This window comes from Hetaerina americana, unplaced genomic scaffold, assembly GCF_022747635.1.
Source record: "Hetaerina americana unplaced genomic scaffold, ioHetAmer1.1.p SCAF_9, whole genome shotgun sequence".
Lineage (NCBI taxonomy): Eukaryota > Metazoa > Arthropoda > Insecta > Odonata > Calopterygidae > Hetaerina > Hetaerina americana.
The window spans coordinates 52838113-52857839 of NW_027287538.1; the positions used below are offsets into that span (position 1 = coordinate 52838113).

At 39.2% G+C, this 19727-nt stretch overlaps 2 protein-coding genes across 2 annotated transcripts in view; one reads left to right on the forward strand and one right to left on the reverse strand.

Moving 5' to 3' along the window:
- Nucleotides 1-6345, forward strand: part of tara (SERTA domain-containing protein 2 taranis) — a 49224-nt gene extending 42879 nt beyond the window's left edge. Inside the window, exon 2 of the mRNA XM_071597821.1 lies at nucleotides 1346-6345. Within this exon, the coding sequence (XP_071453922.1) occupies nucleotides 1358-3415 (2058 nt within the window). The 5' untranslated portion in view covers nucleotides 1346-1357 and the 3' untranslated portion in view covers nucleotides 3416-6345. The remainder of the gene's footprint in view (nucleotides 1-1345) is intronic.
- A 2219-nt stretch (nucleotides 6346-8564) lies between these two features.
- Nucleotides 8565-18605, reverse strand: LOC139698865 (enolase-phosphatase E1-like). Its single transcript, XM_071597805.1, has 6 exons — nucleotides 18431-18605; nucleotides 17700-17801; nucleotides 17348-17529; nucleotides 16228-16360; nucleotides 14072-14195; nucleotides 8565-10045 (listed from the first exon to the last, which is right to left on the reverse strand). Exons 1-6 carry the CDS (start codon nucleotides 18539-18541, stop codon nucleotides 8967-8969), a joined length of 1731 nt encoding a protein of 576 aa, XP_071453906.1. The 5' UTR covers nucleotides 18542-18605; the 3' UTR covers nucleotides 8565-8966.
- Between the last annotated feature and the right edge of the window lie 1122 nt (nucleotides 18606-19727).

The window sequence follows — 19727 nt, forward strand, 5'->3', positions numbered from 1 at the left end:
AAGATAGTGGAATAAAATATTAGGAGCTTGCGGAAGGCATTGGGATGGGCGCAAATATTATCGCATTGCGTTGTAAGTTACTAAAACCTTTCGGAAGCCATGCAGAGCAGCGCTACATTTTAGGATATGCGTTTTTGCTGATGAATGCTCGGACGGTTATTAAAATTGTCGCAGCTCGACATGCAGTAAGAACGAAAGACGCATGAAAAACATTCGCTTCTCATTGTTAGCTCATAAGGAATGTATCGCCCATGTTGATCGATTTACGTTTGAGTAGTTATAAACCACACAGGGCTGACTTGAGAGGAGACCGTGACGCAAGCATTTCGCAAGTTCCAGGCCCCATCCTCGGCTGCGGGAGATGAGTCAGGGTCCATTCCGCGCAGCCTCTCCTATCGGCGCTTCGCACCGCCAATCGCGACGTATCCAGCCCGACCAAACGAGAGATATTTCTTTGAGGAAATACCGCTGCTAAGGTTTTAGAGAATATGGAGCTTCGATCAAATGGAAGAAGATTGTTAGTTGCAACTGGAAGCCACTTCGGTGTCTATCGAGGTGACTCGTTCCTGAAACACGTCGTTACGCGTAGGTCATTTGAACACAGAGGTGCGTCTCATAGTACGTACCGCTAGGTGTATTTGTTCAATAAAAAACTTAAGGTGTGATACCTTAACTCTTCACCCTTTTTGTTTTCGTTGACTGTGGATGTTAACGACGCAGCAGCATAGTGTAAACAGATCTCCTAAATACCGATGAAATTTTCATTTCATTTTATATTTACATTTCTTCAGTTAAACTATAAAAATGTCATGATAAATCCAAAAAATTTGATCAATAAAAATTCTATAAATATGAATGCTCTAATTAATTATGCAAAATATTTATAATTTATACTACCACACAACTAATATCACAATTTGCAGATGTTTGAAAGCATTCATTATACAAGGCATTGGTGTCCTATTCATTGGGTGTATAGAATTCAATATGTTGACGCATTAAATCTCATGTGGTCTAAAATTTCCCAGAAATATATATTTCAGTGGTGTCCAAGCACCTTTGGAAGGGCAGTGACGAGGTGAGCCACAAAAGGAGCTTCTTCTTCTAAGATTTTGTCACACCATTTTTCCTCTTGGAACTGACCTTTGCCCTCCCTATTTTCTCTCATCCTTTTGGCATCCTACCATGGTAACTTTTAATTGATTTTCGAAATAAGTGGATGATGAGTCAACCTTGATGGGTACAACTTCATTTTTTCAATGATTCCATCCTAATGCGCTGGGAAAATCTTCCCCAAAGTGAATGGAGATTACCTGTATTTACGAGAGAATTATTCTCCTTTCAGGCTCCGACTGTCATGATGGGTCTGCAAACGACTGCCACGAAAAGAAAACGGGAGGAAGGGGCGGATCAGCCCCAGGTTTCACCAAAGCAGGGCCGGCGGGAGGGAGAGGAAGAGGAGGGAGAGTCGAGGGAGCGTTCGGCGGAGGGGTCGCCTGAGTGGAGGCGGCGCGAGGGCCAGCAGCCTCCGCTCGCTGCTGAAGAGGAGGAGGAGGAAGAGGAGGTGGAGGAAGAGGAAGAGGAGGAAGAAGAAGAGGAGGAGGAAGAAGAGGAGGAGGAAGACGAGGACGAAGAGGAGGAGTGCGACAAGGAGAGGGGAGCCGACCAGTACCTCCCGTCCGGAAGGAGTTACCTCCTCCCGCCCAACCCCCTCGCGCCGCAGTGTCCGCTCCGTTACGACGAGATGGGGGGTGGCGGCGCGGCGCAGTGCTACACGCCCTCGGCGCACCTCTTCACCCCGCCATCCGGGCCGCACCTGCACCACCCGCACCTGCACCACCATCCCACGGACCTGAGGCCGCCGCAGGCCACGCCATACTACGACGCGGCCGACCCCCGCTGCCCGCCGCCCTCGCCCTACTGCTCCCGCGTCCAGCAGCCGCCGCCGCACCCCCAGTTCGCGCCCCCCCAGAGGGTGAGTCCCCCCAACTATTGGCACCCGGGCCCTGAGGAGGGCTATTACTCGTCCGGCCCCGCCCACCCGCCGCCCCCTAGCCCCCCGCCCTCCAATCAGACGATACGGTGCGACGAGAACGGAAAGTCCTATCTCGAACTCGGGAGCTCCGCCCCCCCTTGCCCCGGCTCCTCGCCGCCCCCCGTCAGAAGGGCCCCGGGCGGCGGCCCCGGAGGCGCCTCCGCCCCCCCTCCCTGCATGGGTGTCCAGGAACCGTCCACCGAAGTGCACCACCCTCCGCCGCCCAATGGCGGGTGCTGCGACCGCGCGTCCTCGGGTAGAAGCCCCCTCAACGGCGGGTGCTGCTGCTACCGCAGGCAGAGACTGGCAGTGCTCAATATCTCCATGTGCAAGCTGGGGCGGTACAGGCAGTTCCCGGACCCCAGTCTGCACCGCTCCGTTCTCATCTGCAACACGCTGCGGTGCATCGAGAGGGAGATGGAAAGGGAGGGAGTGTTCTTCGGGGGCCACGGGAACCCACCGCACGTCTGCGGAGGTCCGCCACCGCCGCATGGTGCGGGGCGGCCTGGACCCCTCCACCCCCCGCCGCCCCCCTCTCCCCACCCCGGCCCCCAGTGTGACGAGGATGACGACGAAGAGGACGATGATGAGGACGAGGGTCCCCTCGGGGTTCATGGCGGCGGCGGAGGCTGCTACCCCGGCCACCCCCCACCACCCCACGGGGCCGTTGGGGGCTTCCCCGACGCCATCGGCGGGTACCAGGTGCCCTACAGGTGCGGGGGCGTCGTCCCCGAGGCCATGCCTCCCCATGTGGTCCCCCCTCCATACGAACAGAACCTCCGGGAGCTCACGGCGACGGCGCCGCGGGCCACCCCTTTCCCCAGCCCCGCCCACCCGGGGAGCGGCATCGAGGCCACGCCGGCGGACGTGGGGGGCATCAACTGGGGCTCCGTCCTCAGCCTGTCCAGCCAGTCGGACCTAGACCCCTTGAACAACAACTCCCTGGGGGAGCTATACCCGTCCCCACCGGCGGCCGCCGCCACTGCCGCCCAGTGTCCCCCCTCGCCATTCGCTGCCTCCCCCGCCCACTCCTCGTCCTCCAGTGCCCTCTCCTCCTCATGCTCCGAGCATAACGCGCCCGCCTCTGCCTCGTCCTCCCTGCTCCTGGGGGATGTGGACCTCGGGAACGAGTTCGAAGACTTCCTCCCCGGGTGGAGGCTCGCCCCGTTAGGCAGTGGCGTCGACGAATTCCCCCCCGCGTGTCGGACGGACTCCTCCTCGTCTCCCTCCTCCTCCTCGTGTGGTGCATCGACGCCCTCCTCGTCCTCTCTGTCGCCGATGAGCGACCGCGGCAGCGGGTGGGCTATGGGCCCGGGGATCGGCCTCCGTCCCCCCGGCGAGGACCTAGATAACCTAATGCACGTCTTGGTGGGGACGTAGCAGGAATGCGGCAGCAGTGGTCATCGAGTTCACCTCAGGTTGTGAGTGGGGGAAGGGACGTGTTCGGAACATTCTATCTTCTTCAGTTTGATGATTGAGAGATTTGGAGTCCCTTTTGCCCACAATTTTTTTGTCAATATATATATGAATAAATATATATATATATATAATATGTGAAAGATGTGCGTGCACAAAAACATGTAAAAGGTCTATTTGTTTATTGTTTTACTGATTATTTAACTGTCGTCTGTTAGAGATGGAGAGCCGTTAATGGTTATGGAATAATAAGCTCTCTCCAGTTCTGTTAGCCTGAGGCAAGGAGAGTATGTCGTCCATTGAGATACTGTGATTGTATGAACAATTACCTCAATGGTAGTAACTTATGTTAAGATGTGGACGACATAGAACGCTGTTGTTTTGACAAAAATGCTCAATTATTTCACCAAGTGTTCTCAACAACGACAGGATTTTCAGCCACTTGTCTTCTCTTTGGAAGATGCGACCACTTAATTATCAATTGCCATTATGTGTTTATGTGCTGTTGTTGCCATTTCTCAATTCTGTTCACTCTTTTTACAACAAACAATTGAGATTTCTTCTTGATTTTCTGTACATTTGAATTAGAATTTAGTGAGAAATATATGTATATTTTTTGAAGGAAATAATAAGAACTGGTGTACAAAATATGTGGCTCTTTTTGAATATTCAGAAATATGCCCCATGTATGGTGCAAATATAGAAATGCAAGTGCTCATAGCTGTTACCAGTGATTGCATGTTAGGTCAAAAGAAAATGCTTTTGACTGCTGTATCCATTAAAATGGCAGCTTTGTCCATTTGTACATAACATATTGGATAATTGACATTTCACAGTATTTTCAGAGGGGTGCTTAGTATTCATCAAAACTTATGGAAAGCTATAAAATTTTAACTTTTCCACATTGCTGCTCTGATACATCCATGACTATGTATGATTGGAATTTGCAGGACATTGATAATGATTACATAGGCAAAAAGCAGCAAAATACAAGATTAACATTACAGTGGTTCAAATTTTTAAGCAAATGGGTTAAATATCTTGAAGCCAAATTCTTCAGAGGATTTCCCTAAAATGATCTCTAATGTTTATCCTCGGCACAATACTGTGAAATGCAGCCAGTCAGGTAATGACTTCATTGATATGTACAGTGATTTCTTAATTATATGAAAATGAATCTTTACACATGGTTTGGCAGCCAAAACAAGAATGGGTGGTTTGTAACGCTTCAGAATTCAAATTTACACAAATAAGGTTATGAAAATATGCAAAAGAATATATTTTGACCAGCCAAAATGCTATGATATTTTGAATAACAATTCTCTAGTCCAAAAAGCCATAAGCAATTGACAATTTTAAAATTGAAATTACAGAATAATGAAGCTGAAAAACGATCCATTCCAATCTCAAAGCTCCCCTGGCTGTCACATTCTGATGGTATTTAGGATATTGCCAAAAATGTCACTATAAAAATTAGTAGTATAATTTTGTGTAGCACAGGATACCATTATGAATGTTATATCACTCATTTCAAAATTGTGCTCTGTGCAGAGTCATTCATACTTGAATTTATACATTTGGCTATGGTGAGAACAATTAATTGTTCATTGTAATTGTTAATCATGCGTAAAATTAACATTTTGTGGAAAACTCATGTCAATAGGAGACCAGTTTCTTTTAACTGGATGCAATAGCTGGCTACTAATTTTGTCATCCAGTGCATGGTTGTTTCCAACTAGTAATATTGGTGCAATCTCATTGAAATAACATATGAATATGCAAAGGTACTTGGCAAAATAGCAGGAGGACTATCAAAATGATTGTGCTGTGATATTGTCTTTTTAAAATTCTGTTACACTTGACAAAATTTAATGATTAATCTTATTACGTTAATATGTGGTTTAAATATTCATCTAAAGATCTTTACAAATTTAAAGATAAAAAACTATTTGTACATAATTGCATACTTGAAACATCCGTTCAATTATCATGAAATACTTTTTACGTACTAAAATAACTGTGGTCCAAAATAGAGAATATATTTCTCCGCCGAAGTAATTTCATCTAGCTGAGGGTAATCTACTCTAAATTAAGTGGACATTTAACATTTGCCAATCTAATGGTTGAGTATTAGTTAAAATTTAAGGATTTAACCGTTTATCCAAATTTAAGGGATGTCATTGGATATTCCAAGCATCAATGGTGTGAGATTAGACATTAAAAATCAAAATTTCCATTTGTTTTACCATGAGGCTATAGCAAAGATTCCAAGGCCATGTTACAACTATTAATTGAAAGAAGTATAAGCCAAGAACATCACTCTTACCTGTTTAAATTTCTTGTCTGGCCATTGGCAATGGTTTAATTCATATAGCATCTAGCTCTGATTTTTCTGTCATCCTCTTCAGTAATTATAACACTTTGTTAAGAGTTTTTCATACGTCCCAATCCATTGAAAATTCTTTGCCAAATAATTTCCAAATAATAATCCTTGTTATCCTATATTCAGCTCAGCAATGTTATCCATGCGATGGGCCCTGTTAAAGAAGTCACAAGAAACATTCTGAGTCACCCTCTCAAGCTGCAACTCACAAAACTGTTAAATGATCACTCTGTTTAGAAACCCCAAACCATGTGCAAAAAGATTGTCATTAAATAAAATAACAGGTATTCTCCTGCTGAACTAATGGCATTAATGTACAAAAGGTTTGTATATTTTCAAAGCCAAAGATATTTTATTGGACATGGGAGAGAGGCAACTAACGTTAAAAGATACAGTGCTTTATTAATGGTTTATATCAGGTTATGCAAGTGTATTTATTCAACTTCAGCAAATGAATAGATGCATACTGTACAGAAACCCTTGTACAGAAACAGGAACAAAGCAATGAGCAATAAAATAATGGTTTCCAAACTGCTCAATGTGTTTTTTTCAACCTTTCATTAAAAATTCAAAGCCTTGGAATCATTCGAGAATCCTAATAACTCTTCAACAATGTGAAAGCAACAACAACTAATCAACGAACGAGCTGGTACCCATATAGCATTTGCTAAATAGGTAAGACCATAAATTGGATTACATATGTTAGCACCAACTCCCCAAGCTATGCTTTTTTTTAACTGAAGATTTTCAGGGTTATTAGTGTTTACTAAAACTGTTTGAAGACTTTACACTGGATATTTGCAAGCTTTGTTCTTCCTTTTCGTTCATTTACTGAAAAGTCTCGGAAAGAAGAATGAAACATTGTCTTTTAAAAGTTATGCTAAATTTCCTGCAGTTCTGAAAAAAATATCACCAAAATAATTTGCATAGAAGTAAACACTAACCCGAATCATGAGACCAATCACTCATGTGGATATTTATTTAACATGTTATGGATGAAAATTTCTTTCAGAAAATTTCATTTGGGTTTTCATAAAAACACCATTTTCAAATATTGACTGATACAGCTCCTCTATGGAGTGTACTTGGAAATAACCCATCCAAAATTTAAGCATAATTCATGTGTAAAGAATTTAAAAAAATTATATGACCAAGCTCTAAGGTAATTACACTTCATCTCAAGGGACATTATGCATATAATAACAATAAAAGTGAAAGACACAACATCAATTGCCTAACAGCATGGCTTCAAGTGCATTACAGAGGGCTTTCAGTGGTTTAAAGGCAATTACTAGCTACCTGAATACACCCCTCCTGACTTAGGCTGCAAGGAAACTGTATAATTCAGTTATAAACATACTATGTGAGTGTACAATTAATCAAAATGAAATATGAAAATATAATGTTGATCGTATGATAGAAGGGTTGCATGTTACTAGGCCTCCATTATAGTTTTGGGCAATCGTACGGAGGAAACCAAAGCTTGTGGCGTGCAAATTCAGGCAAGAGCGAGGAAAGTGGACATAAAAGGAGTATGAAGAGGATTAGTGGAGGTAAGGACCAGCAACTGGCAGGATCAATCAGAGCAACCCTCACTGGGCCATGAGCTTTCATCCCGAGGTCCTTGTTCCATCTGTACTCTCCTGCCAGTTACCACCTGTCTCATTAGAGACTAAACACTTTTAAGTAGACCACAGAAGACTCATTTCCATTAAGGATCCCCTCACACAATCAACCCTCATTAATGAATTGAAATCTCTGTACTTAACATCCCCCCCCCCCCCCAAGTATCAGTGGCTTTTGTTTACTGTTTAGTTAATTTTAGCTTTATTGGATCTAAGAGGGTTGAGATTACTACCTATGCAGTTTTATCTTTTCCCTCTGCAACAAAGGATTTAAAGAAGTAAGCCAGTCAACCTGATAATCAAGAGAAATTCCAAATTTCATAGCTTTGAGATGAAACGTCATTATTACATCCCAGGACACCATATTGCTGGCTACATTTCTTTCTTTAAATCATCCAGGAGTCTAAATGTTACTTAGAATGATTGAACGTCCTCCAGTCATCATTATTACCTCACTAACAATATTAAAAAGAATGCTGCTAGGAAAGTTGGCTATTGCTCTCAGGGGACCATTTCCCACAGCAACAAATATCAGCTCAAGAGGTCTCCATTAAGAATATGAATGTTACAACACTGCCCATTCTTGAATTAAATGTTCCTCAACATTTCCCAAAAATGTCTATTATTTATAGCTTACAATGAACACGCCCCAGGTTTCAAATTACATTGCCCTGAACCTAGCCGATCAATTCAACCATACATGTTTCCACCCCACTTTATTTTCCTGTACACACAAGCTGCTGCCTCGGGTGCCAAAGTCTAAATAAAAGGCTCTACTAATAACATCTAGAGAGCCCACTTCCAGGTATTAGATTAAAAAAAATACCATTTCACCCAGTTTTTCAAAGTGAAGAAGAGGAAACAAAATCAGGGGGTTTGTAAACATATAAGACTCCATTTCAGCAAACATCCAGTTGCCCCAGCATTCAACACCCACACAAACAACTAAATATTGTGGGATTTCATACACCAATATACGGGTAATGATTTTATTACAAGATTAGATTTATTGAACCACTCCAGGGCGGGAGCAGCCCTGGGAAACATTGAATAAGTAAAAATCATACATCAGTAAAAAATGTAAGACATTTATTAAGCATTAGGATACAAAAGGAAAATATCAAAAATTTTTCCTATGAAAAATAGCACGGACAAAACACATCAATAAATTATTTAACTTCCCTAAATAGACATTGGACATGGAAATTCTTCCAAATAATAAAACACTTGGGAAGACAAGAAAATAACCTTGAACTCACAAGTTCCTAAAACCCCAGGACATCTGTTCAAGGCATAAAAAAACGATTGAGCAATTGACAAATGCACAGCCCTAAGGCTTACAGTGTGAATCACAGAGGGGATAATACATCTTCAGTCTTCAAAAAATAGTAGTAAAAAAGTCCATTACAAAACAGGCAGTGAACCTATGTAAGAATGTTCAACCACGAATTATGCATACTAGGACTAGTAAATATCCAGGAATGTTTAGACCATAAATACGACAAAATTAAGCACTTTGAGTTACAGCTTCAGTGGTTGGCTCGACTTTATCTTCGTCCTTTTCAACCTTTTTGGCAACTATCTTCTCAGTTTCCTTCTCAATGGGCTCAGTCACGTCCTCTCTAGACTCACCATCCCCCCCTGCCCCATTCACACGAGCCACACCATTGCCATTCACCTCCTTTTTCTCTGAGCCCTCTTTCCCAGCACCATCACCTGATTCACCATTTTCCAATGTTACGGCTTCTGAGACACCATTCTCTTTAGATTTTTCTTCCTCAGCACAAGGTGCTTTGTCAACCTTCTCTTCTCCATCTTTTACCACTTCTTCCTTTACCTCTGAGGCACCAGTGTCTTTTGTATCCTTCCTATCTGCCTCAACTGTCTTCTCATCTTCAATTGATTTCTTATCTTCAGATTCTTTTGCTACAGAGTCCTCCTCCTTACTCTCCAATGACTTTTCCTCGACCTTCTCATCACAAACCACTTTCTCCACAGCAACTTCTGGTTTCTCTTCTTGCTCATCCTTCTTTTCCTCTTTCTCATCTCCTTTGGCCGCCTTAACAGTCTCCTTTTCCCCTTCTGAAGCACCATTAACTTCATCACCAACCTTTTCAACTGACTTCTGAACTTCATCTACTGGTGGGATCACTAAAATCTTTATCCCAGCTCCTTCATCAACATTTATCTTCTTTCCTTCCTTTTCTTCTGAAATGTCATCCACTTCCATTTTCTCTTCTTCTTCGGAATGAGCCTTCCCTTCCGTACTCACCTCTCCTGCATCAGTCACAGCAGTTTCTTCCTCTTTAGGCTTTGCATCTGATGAAGCTTTTGCGTCATTTTCATCAGTCTTCTCTGGTTTAGCTACCTCTGCATCAGCACCGGAAATCTCTAGCTTGGCTCTCTTGCCTTCTGTACTCTCAACTGCATCCGGAGCCTTCTTTCTTTTGCCACAAATTTGCTTTGATATATCCTCAAAAGAGGTAATTACAGGAAAGCTCTCACGGGTGCAATTCCCTATATATGTATTTCCTTCTCTGCTCAACATTATCACCACCAAACCAGCCTTGTGAGCCGCTGAGGCAGCTAAGAGATAAAAATACAATTAAATAGCACTAATTAAAAAAAAGCAATAATGAACCAGAGAGGTACCATCTAAACCTCTTATAAATTATACTTAATCTAGTAGAACATGTTATTAGTATCAATATGAGGATTTGGGACCAATTCAATTTTTAAATCTAGCCTAATACTGTTACTTGAGGTAAGTAATTTAATTAAGTATTAATGTTAACTTGAGTGAATTAAAAATATAAAATTTAAGTTTTTCATTCAGATATGACTCAAACAAAAAGGAGGTCCTCCAATCCTATCCTATTGCAACAAAGTTTTATTTTGTTTCAAAGGCGATCGTAAATGGTTCTTCTTGAATTAACAAGAACTTATTGTGCTATTTTTACTGTGAGGTACCAGTAACAATGAACTGCATTGCCCTCTTATCAGTGGAATATAAGTAGCAGTAGTATTTAGGGGAAGCGACCGACAGCTGAGGTCATTTGCACCATAGGGGATGGACAGGAAAGGATGAAGGGTGGGGAGAAACCCGGCATTGGCATTAGCCTACTCTTAACAAAAGGCACTAAGGGGTCTGCAGCTTAACGTCCCGTCCGATGGATGGCGTACTCACTCAAAGTGCCCTCCACAAAGCACCTCAAGTGTGTTCAAGATGGAATATAAGCAACAATAAACTGCCTATCAAGGTGATTAACCCTTCAAGAAGAATGTTTTCAGGATAAAGCATTAGGTCTGACATGTTACTAGTCTTGGCTTCCCTTATGACATTCAGGTGAAACTAAGACCAAATTGACTCGTGAAGAGCCATAACTATTAGTAGGAAATTTTGCATTTGGCACAGGTGTAGCAAAGGCTAGCAATTTCTGCATATTCCAATTTTCATAAATGAAATTAATAGTTTGAATAAGATTAAAATGGAATTATTACAAAAAAATTAGTTTTCTCAGACTCATTTTTGGAGAGGGTATGAAAAATGAAGAGACAAAACATGAGGGCAGCATTGTGGTTTTACGCCCGGTAGGGGATGTACATATCACCTCCTTGCACTTGAGCAAGTACTCATGAAATAAATGTGTATCAGAAGTTTGAGGAAGTTTTGAGTCTATGGAACAAAGTTAGAGACAAATTAAGTAAATAGCAATTCTGCCAGATTATTTATTAAAGTACAATTATGGTCTGCCATTGTTTTTCAATAAATTGCCTGATGACATTGCTGTGTTCCCTACACCCTTACTAGGGGTTTAGTGTTGCACTGTTTAAAGAGCCTGACAATCTCATTTGAATAAGCTGGTTTGAAATAAAAATTAGAGTTAGACAAGGATACATTATGTCAAAACAGTGCAATGCTTTTAAGCGATGGATAATGATAGAAGAGGCAAAGTAATGATTGGGTTATGTAAATGTACCACATCTAAACACGCATTGTTGCCTGAGTGAAATCTTACTAAGTGTTCTCTCTGTATAGTCAGTGAGGTGACAGCATGGTATTGAGGATACACTCATCAAAAACTGAGTTAATTAAATTTGATGAGAAAAATGATAAAATCAGTAAATATGATAGAGAAAATAGGATGCACCATCTCACATGCTGCCAAATTAGTGGTAAAAGTATAGGTGGATGGTGAACCAGAATTAAGAGAATACTGGAAGGGAGCAATCTGGTTTTAGAAAGGGGATGAGAGGTAGAGCATGGTATGTGAATGATAATTTGACAAGGATAGTGAGAAGAATGACTGCATAGAGAAAATAAACATGGAATTGCCTGAACAAGTACATCTTGGCAGAATATTCACAACAAATGACAGAACGGATGGAATAATTAAAAGGCACAGGAAGAAAACTTGTAGATTTAGGTACATAATTTTAACAAGTTTTCCAAAGGTAGCAAAAATGGCAGTGCAATGAATGAAGTGTACTCTTCCCTACAGTATATTATGGAGGCAAATAATGTTGTGTGCATGGCATACATATCTGCAATAACATGAAAGAATGCGGATTGGTTGCATCAGTAATAGTCAAAATAAGAAACCTTTTAGGACAGTGAAGTTATTTTGAAAGAATGGAGAAAACTTAAAATCACCAAACAGATACAAATATGACATAATAGTGGTGGTGCATGAAGTATACCCAGTAAGTCATGCATGAATGTAGAACATCATAACGAATAGCTAAAAAATTCCAAAAGCAAAAGCCAATGGATAAAGAAACTCAAGACATTGGATTTTGTAAGCCTGTAAAGAATGGTATCATGCACAAATGTGATAAGAGTTTAAAATAGTAAGCAAAAATGTTCAAGAAGACATTGAGGAAGAGAATGGTGAAAGGGAGTAGTATCCTTAAAAAGTTCTTTTTGCAAAAGCAGCATGAAAGATAATTATTGGTAATCAGTTTTCATGGCAAGCACTTTCTTTAACCTTAACAGGGGAAGGCATGTAGGAGATTTCGGCTTAGCTAATGAAAAAATACAAAAATTGGAAATTCTAAGAAGATGCATGTACACTACTTAAACACTAAACTTTAAATGCACCTGATTATTCCCAAGGCTTGGTTATAACAGAACAGAAGTGATTTCCATTCATGATAAATTGCTAAAGAAATATTGTTCTATCACTGTCTATAACCAGGGTTATTTACCCAAGAGATACAAGACTTTCCAAATTAGAGAATTTTGTCCTCAAATTTCACAAAACTATTGTTTATAGCATTATTAAAACCAATTAAAAATAATTTATTCTATACAATGCATTTCTAACGAATGAGCAATTTTACCATGGGGTTGTTTACATTGGTTCTTGAATTTACCAAATAAAAGACCCCATTTTTCTATTTTTAATGGCCTTCCATTTTCTAACAGTGAAGTATCACATCAAGTTACAATTTGTCAACAATATATTAGTGCATTGATCTAGCCATGAGATCATCTTTTGGGCAAGATGCCCAAAAGATGAGCTTCCACTTTCACCAAAACCTGTTTTGGCATAACAAACAAGCTCTAGTTTGATGCAATTTCCTTTGTATTCACTTTTCATGGACTTGAGGGGCTTTCAGAATGTTGATTTCTTTTCCAGCCATATCAAGAATGGAAAAAAGATTTCAGTCATCTCTTCTTCACAATCAAGCTGCTAACCAAGTACCTATCAGTTTTTTTAAAGAATAATCACTTTATAATACATCTATTATTAATGTTACTTGAGGAAGATTGCCCCAACAAATAAATATTTCAATAATTAACATGAAATCTCAAGAAATACTTTCTAGACCAAAGCAAAACTGCATTAGGTACAAAACTATTCTCAAAAGGAACAATCATAGAGCTATGCAATAGAATGACACAGGCACACTATAATAAAACAATGAAAATTAAGTCAACAACAATCACTAACAGCATGATACAAAGAAAGTAATGCTCCAACTGCCAGAATATAAGATGTCATGCGAGAATATAAATACACAGCATACAACTTCAGCACAAATGGCAATGCCAATAAAAGCTTCCACAAAATCCACTGCTCCATTTAGCTCATATCACCAAAATGACATAAATATTTACAATGCCACATTCACATACAAGGGAAAAACTATTACCTCACTGAATCAAGCACACCAATCATTCCAGCATTACACTGCACCAGAGACCTTCAACCAATCACCATATTACCATCACCAAAATCAACAAATCATAAAGGTAAGCAGAATTAAATTTAAGAAACAACTCCTAAAGACAGAATTATACACATCACACATGGTTCCACAAAACATTCAAATTACCACATAGAAACAAAATAATGCATAAATAATGACACCACACTTTAGTGGCAAGAGATAATTTGACATCATAACAAATAGCAAGAAAAATACCTAAAGCATAAGCCAAAAGCCTCCAATTGAAATTGATAGCCACATAACCTGATAACCACAATGTACATAGAAAGGGCACAAACAAGTTCTCTACGGCAAAATTCACATTAACAAGTGCAGGCAAGGGAATTTTACTGTAAAAATGACATGCAACACTAATTTCTAGACTGCCATACTTACATGCAGCATTGTGTGTTAAAAAGGCCACTTGATCAGCAGGGCTGCCAACCTTTTTGCACAAGTCACGAAAGCTTTCACACTTCGTTCTTGGGTATTCATCGCTCTCAAAGCACCCTGAAATGAGCTGAGGGGAAAAAAAGACAGAGGTAATTTGAAAAATCCAAATATTACACGACCTCAAACTGCTGATAACTAGTACTTGGTAAAAGATCAAATGAAAATACAAATTTGAACTATTAGTTCAATGTAGCCGAAGGAATCACCTAATCTAAGATGAGTCTACTACACACTTCACAGGGTCACAGAACTTAATTCTTTTTGCATCAGATTCTGGATATGGACAAAATAATAGGAAAACTACTTTAAATTTCCTTAAAGGTGTTAATTGAAGGAAGTAATTTCGAAGAAGATTTTACATTAATTTATATGAAAGCTACAAGACAAATATCACAGGATAAAAGCCTACTACTAGTGCAACATGAGTAAACATTATCTGAATAATATTGAGATTTCAATCATGAAGTGGCTGGTTTACTTCTTCGTACATTAGCATTTCACAATTTCCCTTGCACAAATGCCAGCAAATTCATAAGAGCCAGTAGGGTTACACACTGTATAGCTTTAACCAGGAGCTAATCAAGCTGACAATAGCAAATGAACATTCTCAAAAATGTTTATGAATTGCATCTACTTAGGAGTGTGCTAAGGTTGAATTTCTACAAGGCTCACCCAAAGAAAAATGGCAGGGGCTCAACTTATCATTAACATATCAATTTAACTGAAAATAATGTTTGCTCATACTGTTGTAAAGAATAACTTGTTAAACCCCTTTAAGTTTAAAGAGCAAGTTAATGGATAGAATTCAGTGAAATAACAGCATTTCATTTTTGCATTTTACATTAACACAGTCAAAAATTAAATGCTGCTCTGATGGCTTGATTCAGTTATAAATATAAAAAAATATATATTAAAATGCTTATCTACTACAATTACTTGACATGGCTGGTGCTTACTCCTCCCACAAGCATGTGCAAAATTCTTTGTGCATACACTAATGAGATTAAGTACCCAATGAAGAATTGTGAGAAATGAGAACGTGCAACAAGCACAAACAGCACCCAAAATCTTTGTGAATGTATGCTGTCTCATCAGCTGTATGAAAACACACATTATGCCAATAATTAAGTCACTTTGATGAAGATAGGACCAATTCCAGTACTTACTGAACTAAAATTACAGAGATCAGCATGAGGTTCAGGAAATCAGAAAATTGCAAAGCTTAGAAGTCTCCATTTCATACAATGAAATGTAAGGAGTCAATCATTGTTTGAAAAGTATGGATGTGCCAATGTTCCCCAACTATCGCAGCAAGCATTTAATTTCAGGTATTGAATCTATTAACTAGACATGGAGGTACTTGGAGCTTTAACTATTAATTTCAAATGGAAACCACTCAATCAACAAACCCAAATATATTACTTTCAGATGAGTTCCAAGGAAATTAATTCTCTCGATAAGTGACATTTTGGGGTTTACTATCAATGAACTTAGCATTCAGAATATATGAATATCTTGTTTTCAATGATTCACCAATGTTAAGAATAATACAATATTAGCAACATTTACCATTGGGACTTTAACATTCTGCTACAATAGCACACTTAAAATAACAATCAAGTAAATGTTAAAATCAGACCTTAATCATCTAATGAAGTTTTAATATTCTCATTTACTAAATCAATCCCCAATGTTTAATTCTGTTATTTCAAACTGTTTTGCTAACACAAAAAACCTTAGTCCATGAAGTTATGTATGCACTTTATTAGTAAGGTGGATGGTCATTATTTTATTAGTAAAATGCTTTCTTAACAACTGGAATGAACTGACTTTCTAGGTGGTTGCCTAACATCTAATTAAGATAACTTATAAATTGGCATGGCAGTGGCAAACAGAAACATCTATTAAAACAAAAAGGTGGCCAGAAACTACCGTTGTTTTACATTCTAGAACTTTTTTCTTAATTATTAGGAAAAATGGGGCCTCATAACAGATCAAAATTTTCAAAAAGTGCAAATTATTTAAGCCCTATTTCCACCACCCATAACACATGCTACAAGTAGTATATAATGAAGTCACTCCTCTAGTCAATTACAAACCTTAGTTATATCTCCATCAACAGAATTTGAAATCAGGCATTCCCGAGACATTTCCAGGCCAGAGGAGTACATGTATATCTTTTTCCCTTCCTCAGTCCACTTCTTAAATGCAGGAAAAACATCCGGAAACACACTGCAAAAAATCAAAAACTTTGCTGAACAATAGAAGTTACTCGGTCACCATGACCATCCTGCCTTAAACTCCATGTGCTCCTATCATTTGGTCTCACTAATGTAATTTCCCCTCTAGTGCCAGTATGCAAATTTCCAAAACTGATTTCAGATAGCCCAGAAGTAATCCAGCACAAGGGAGTTTATTTCAAGGAAACCAGCAGAAAATGTACAGCGATCACTAGAGCATTTCACATTATGTAGGCTGGGTCAAGAATTTAAATAAGGAATTATTTATAACAAACTATAACGGGGACCCTAACAGAATATCTTAAATTTCCCAGGTCGATAGGTAAAATAAAAGCAGTACCTAATACCTAATAATCAATGCTGCACATGCATTGCCACACAATTTTCTTAAAAGGGCGAGCTTCATATATCTCGTCATGATATGCTATGTTTAATCTGTACTAATACCTATTAGAACTCTCACAATTACATGTCTCCATTTAGCTGTGGGTTTAATAACACATGAAAGTAAACCACCAGACCTTTACTTGTCTACTTTCCACACCATTCGGTTATCCAAGACAAGCGATCCAATACCTTTCCGTACGCCGTCACAAGACACTGTGAACGGTACTTAGAATCTCACGTGCCATTAAGGATTAGATTAAGCCCATGTGTCCACAGGAATCACTGGGTATACTTGAATATTGGCAGGACATGATCAATTAGTTACAAAGCCAAATCAGTAGACGAATAATAGGCAAAATTGATCAAATATATAGAGGAAAATAACATCAGAAACCAGATTCTTATGGCGTGAATTGAACAACACGGAACCCCCAAACCCACCTCCGAAAGTAGCAAGTTGGGTACTTCATTAATCATGGGCATTGAACAAGTTCGGTTTCCTTTATTCAGCGCAATGCATAAAATAAGGAAGATTACATATACTGGGGATTTGAAATTATGCTTTCGACGTTATAAAAAACTTCAAACTTACTGCCCCTTCAAATGTCCCTTTGAATATCCGTCTTTCACAATAAGCCGACTAAGAGATTCTATGCTGTTGCCATCCACTTGACCCAAAGCGTAAGAAATCACCGCTTCTTTGGTATCTTTTCCATCTCCATCTTCTGGAATCGCGACAGCACCAACCCATCCTTCCTTTACTTCTAACTCCGCCTAGATTGATGAGAAAAGAATTATACATATTTAATCCTTTGCGGTCGTATGACCGGTAGTCCGGAGAACACGAAAAACAATTTCGCCCGACAAAAAATGAAGGCCATTCAATGAAATATTGGAACACGTCTACTGTTAGAACTACCGTTAAATCTTTAAGTAGAAGTTACCTGAGTTTTTAGTGCTTTCACAATTTCCACCAATTCTTCGTCGTTCCAATGATTGAGAACGAATTCCTTCAGGTTTTTCTTCACGTATGGCCGTAAGGTATCCTAAAATTCGGAGCAGAAAGTTATATGTTACCACTGATATAAAGTGGCGACTGCGAAAATAAATCGTAACAACGCCAGAGGGATACCGGAGTACTTCATGAAGGAATCAAGAGCTTTGATATACAGCATTCCACATTTCACTCCCAATAGCTTAAAAACAGCATTTCGCCAGGTGAAAATGCATACTTTTAACTAGCTGTTAGATTACACCAGACGCATTTAAAATACTATTTCAAATAAAATTTCAGTACACACTTCCCAATAGTTGGTGTAACTTTAACACTCTTAATAAAAAATTGATGCCTGAAACTATTTTAAATACTTTGTTACCCTAAAATAAGATAAGAGGGTTATAAATAAAATTTTAACTTTCAGATATAATTGATCACCATAGTATTGGCTATCAGTTTTACCTTCCCATGACTTAAGAAAGAGGCAATGGTAACTAGAGCACAAAAGAAATTACACACGTATTAACAAAACGGAGAATACAAAATAATCTCGAAAATATATTAAATTAAAGCGAAGGGATACGTGATGACATTTAAGGCCCGAATGCAACGTGCACCACAAGAAGACATTTTGACCGGTAATGGTTGCACGTGCACCCTTAAAGTTAAAATACTTACTTCAAGAAAAGTATAGGACGTTGTTGTACCCAAGGTCTCTGTTAGTATGTGCGATACATTCCTTATCTTATCAGAGTAGTCGCATAAATTTTTGATGTCCACAGCCATCATGTGCCGCAAGAAAATAAGTTAGCTGTCAAAAATCTGATTACTCCAACGACTGTCACAATCGTAAAGGCAGCGTTCCCTAACCTAGGTAAAGAGGGCGTACGTATTTGCCGGTATTGGCGCGGATTTGCAACTATTGAAGAGACATCTGTTAGAAAGAAAATGCAAACTGCCACGGCTTTAAAACTCGGCGGGACATTTCAATATATATATATTTTACAATGAAAGCAAAAAGAGAAAATGGTTTGAATTATCATCTTCATCCATTCCTATATGGCACCATATTTTTAATGTGAAAATTTCTCACCGGAGTTTACTTTAACTCTGAGACACGAGGAAAATCTCCCATTCACGTGGGAAATAGCATGGGATGACAAATGAAACCTATGCGTAGTAATAATTAAGGCAGATATAATAAATTTGAAACTCCAATATTAAATTAAGGCAGAGTTGAGAATTAGGGTACTGGTTCTCAGTTCCCATCCCATAGCTGAGAGTTGAAGTCGGAGATACATATGAATTCAATAAAAATACAAAGCTAACCCTATTTTTGTGACAACGGAAAATTTGTATTCCCAAAATCATTTTAGACTCTGGTGCTTCATTATTTGTCAGAAGGTACTGAGTGAGTTACACCTCTGAGAGTTTGGCTATATACAAGTACAGGAATGAAGGCTAAAGGAATAAATGCAAGTGTCCCATTAGTAGTCTCAATCCAGGTCATGATGTGCTATGCACTGTAGTTTATGACCAGAGTAAATAACAAAAACTACGGATAAAACCTGAAAGATCAACAGCAAACACTTTGCAGGAAAGAAAAATGTTAATTGAAATGGTCTTAGGGTTTGAAATTCTACCAATTCCACAAGAGGTAAATCGAATCTAAATACTACTTATTGTAGATTGTCATCAACTTACAACACATTTCACAATATGAACATACGACTGTATAACTATCTGCCTACTCAGTTGAAATCAGATGGTATCCAGAGTTTCAAGAATAGGGTATATACCTGGTTACTTGCTCACCCACTTTACTCATTGGATGAATTCTTTTGTGACAATCTTCATCACATTTAAGAACTTATGTTTATATATTAAGTAATATTATGATTGACGACATTTAATATGGTTGTACCATTTTTAAAATGAATAAAGTATTATTATTATTATTATTATTATTATTATT

Bases quoted from the DNA above. Each gene is read 5' to 3' on its own strand.
- LOC139698865 (XM_071597805.1), bottom strand. From the start codon at position 18,541: ATGATGGCTGTGGACATCAAAAATTTATGCGACTACTCTGATAAGATA. The intron at 16,361-17,347 runs GTAAGTTTGAAG...GATTTTTTGCAG, and splicing joins AAGGGACATTTGAAGGGGCA to TGTGTTTCCGGATGTTTTTC. The intron at 10,046-14,071 runs GTAAGTATGGCA...TTTATCTCTTAG, and splicing joins TTTAACACACAATGCTGCAT to CTGCCTCAGCGGCTCACAAG.